Source organism: Loa loa (genome assembly GCF_000183805.2).
Source record: "Loa loa unplaced genomic scaffold supercont3.97, whole genome shotgun sequence".
In the NCBI taxonomy this organism is placed as follows: Eukaryota; Metazoa; Nematoda; class Chromadorea; order Rhabditida; family Onchocercidae; genus Loa; species Loa loa.
This window is the reverse complement of record NW_018108277.1, coordinates 41144-43760: the sequence shown is the minus strand read 5'-3', so window position 1 is coordinate 43760 and position 2617 is coordinate 41144. Positions and strand designations below refer to the sequence as shown.

Here is a 2617-nt window from a genome sequence, read left to right as displayed (position 1 = left end):
ACTATACATTTTGGATGAACAATACTAAACAATGTCTTTTAAAATGAAAGATGACAAAAGCGCCAATATATAGCTAATTTCTGTTCTTTCCATTTTGTTTACTTGATTCCTAATCAATGTGATGTAATAAGGATTGCATGATTATCATTATCATTATCATTATTATTATCATCCGAGATCATGTCAGAGAAGAAAATAATAAATGAAGTGATTTGGCAAATAAATAACAGCATTTAAAAAAGATTGAATCACAGGGATAAATTTGGAGAGGAAGAAACCCGCAAAAACGTGAAGTTACGTATTACGAAATATACGTTATGTGAGAGCCATAAGTATGTAAAATCTTAAAGATTGCAAAAAAAAAAAGTCACATCGATGTTTCGATAGGTAGTGTTTTGCCAGTTGAATTACTTCGTTCATAGTGTAATGGTGGAGTAATAAGATCAACAAGTGATTGACTTGTTTGAGGATTCCGGATGTACTCATAATCCGGTGGATTAGGTGGTGGTATTGAAGGACGAATTTTAGTCCTATATGAAGATGAGCTGTTACTATAAGGTCTATTTTTAACCAATTCTGTGGTAGTTTCATACAATGAACGCCGTGGTGGTGATGAAATAATCGGGATTTCTAATGGGATATGAAGTTGCTCGTCCATTGAGGTAGCAGCAATACATGATGATGTTGGTAGCGACGATGGTGGGAATGGTGGTGGTGGTGGTGCGGTACGTATCGGTTTAAGTGGTGTTTCACCATTTGTATCACTTGATGCAACGGAGGAATGTCCATGAACTTAAAAAAATATCAAATAAATGAAAATTTTTAAAGAAAATAGAAATTGGATTGATGTAAAGTATTCGATCATTTTTCAAATAATAATTATCAATTTTTCTTTTAAAATTAGAAGAAAAATTTTGATTAAAAAAATCTTATATTTTTGATGATTTATTAAAATTATTACTTTATTATTTCAAAAATGAATAACTGGAAAATTAACTTACTCTCAAGTAATTTTGGATCAAATAATGGCGGTGGTGGAAGATCGACTAATTTATTGTAAACAGATCGTGGACGTGAATCAAAAGTTTTAGGTACTGTATGTAATGTATCTTCTCGTGCTATTGCTTTTGTTGTTAATTGTTCTGTTCGATTAAGAAGTGGTTTAGCCTAAAAATTTTTTCATTATTCAAGTAAAAAAAAGAAATTAATTCTTTTAATTGATATCATTTTCTTTTTTTTTACAAAAAAAGACATTTTTTTGAGTTTTCTTTTACAAAATTATAAAAAAAAGAAAATATATAAATATAAAGAAAATACATAAATATGAATTAATGTTAATACATTGACTATTTCCTAACATTTATTAATTATATTAATTATCGTAATGATGTCTAATAATAATCACATATCATTTAGTCGACTGCTTTATAATTTGTTAATTTATTTTCTACTACTAATATTTCATAAACGTTATCATTACAAATAAAATGATTAATAAATTAAACTAACATGTACAGATATTTACATTCTCCTTTATCTCTAAATATGAAATCATTCCTTTAGAAATTCAAATTTAAATTACAAATAAAATTATTCACAAAAAGTTTATAAAATGATAATGAATTAAATTGATATGTTCAAATACTTTTTATCCACATTTATCTTGAGATCTGAAATTATTTCTTGAAAAAATTCAAATCTAAATTACAAATAAAATAATTAAAAAATAAATTTTATACCAATTGTTGGATAGTTCGATCAGAAATAACTGATGATTGAGCACTACTAGAATCATTCCATGATGAATGTTCAGTAAGTGTTGATTCACCACAATCATGACATGTTGAACATACAACAGTATCCGTACTTGTACTACATGTTGATACATCCGTATTATGCCGATCAATCATTGATCGATCATTATTACTACTAATACTACTACCTGTACGGTTATTAATTGTTCCATAAGTGTTAAATACACTTAATGATACTTCAGCATATGGATCTAGCTTTTGTGATACCAAATTTCTAAAATTAATAAATTTACTGTATAATTTACAAATAAATTTCAATTTCTTGTCAAATTTCATTTAAATTTAAATTAAACACAAAATTATTGATTGAAATGATAAAGTATGAATAATTTAAACGATAATTACAATTGAATATGTTTGAAGAAAAAAAAAGGAAAATTGTAAATTAATATTACCTGGATGGTGATGGTGACATATGATATGCAAAACTTTCAGTACTATTTCCAGAATATGACGAATCAACAGTACAATTTACTTTGCTTAATTCTGCAGCAGTTGGATGATATTTAATATTTTGATCAACAAATGAAGTAACAGAATTATTTCCTGAATACATTCCGGTGGATAATTCAGGTTTTGTTATTGTTAACCATGAATTATTATCTTTTCCGTGAACTAAATTACGATGAGCATCCATGATTGCATCGTCCGTTTGCAAATCTATACCATTTAATGTTCCAGCTGTTGCCATCTGTAAATGATAATGATAATAATATTGTCATCTACAAATGATAATGATAATAATATTGCCATCTATAAATGATAATGATAATAATACATTTAACAACAGTAGTCATGATATT

At 26.9% G+C, this 2617-nt stretch overlaps 1 protein-coding gene across 1 annotated transcript in view; it reads right to left on the bottom strand.

Annotated features, from left to right (window-relative positions):
- Positions 1–367: 367 nt before the first annotated feature.
- Positions 368–2617, bottom strand: part of LOAG_17579 (hypothetical protein) — a gene marked incomplete at both ends in the record, with an annotated part of 14769 nt that continues 12519 nt past the window's right edge. Inside the window, 4 exons of the mRNA XM_020450239.1 lie at positions 368–792; positions 1002–1167; positions 1740–2028; positions 2210–2505. Coding sequence (XP_020306105.1) covers positions 368–792; positions 1002–1167; positions 1740–2028; positions 2210–2505 — 1176 coding nt within the window. The remainder of the gene's footprint in view (positions 793–1001; positions 1168–1739; positions 2029–2209; positions 2506–2617) is intronic.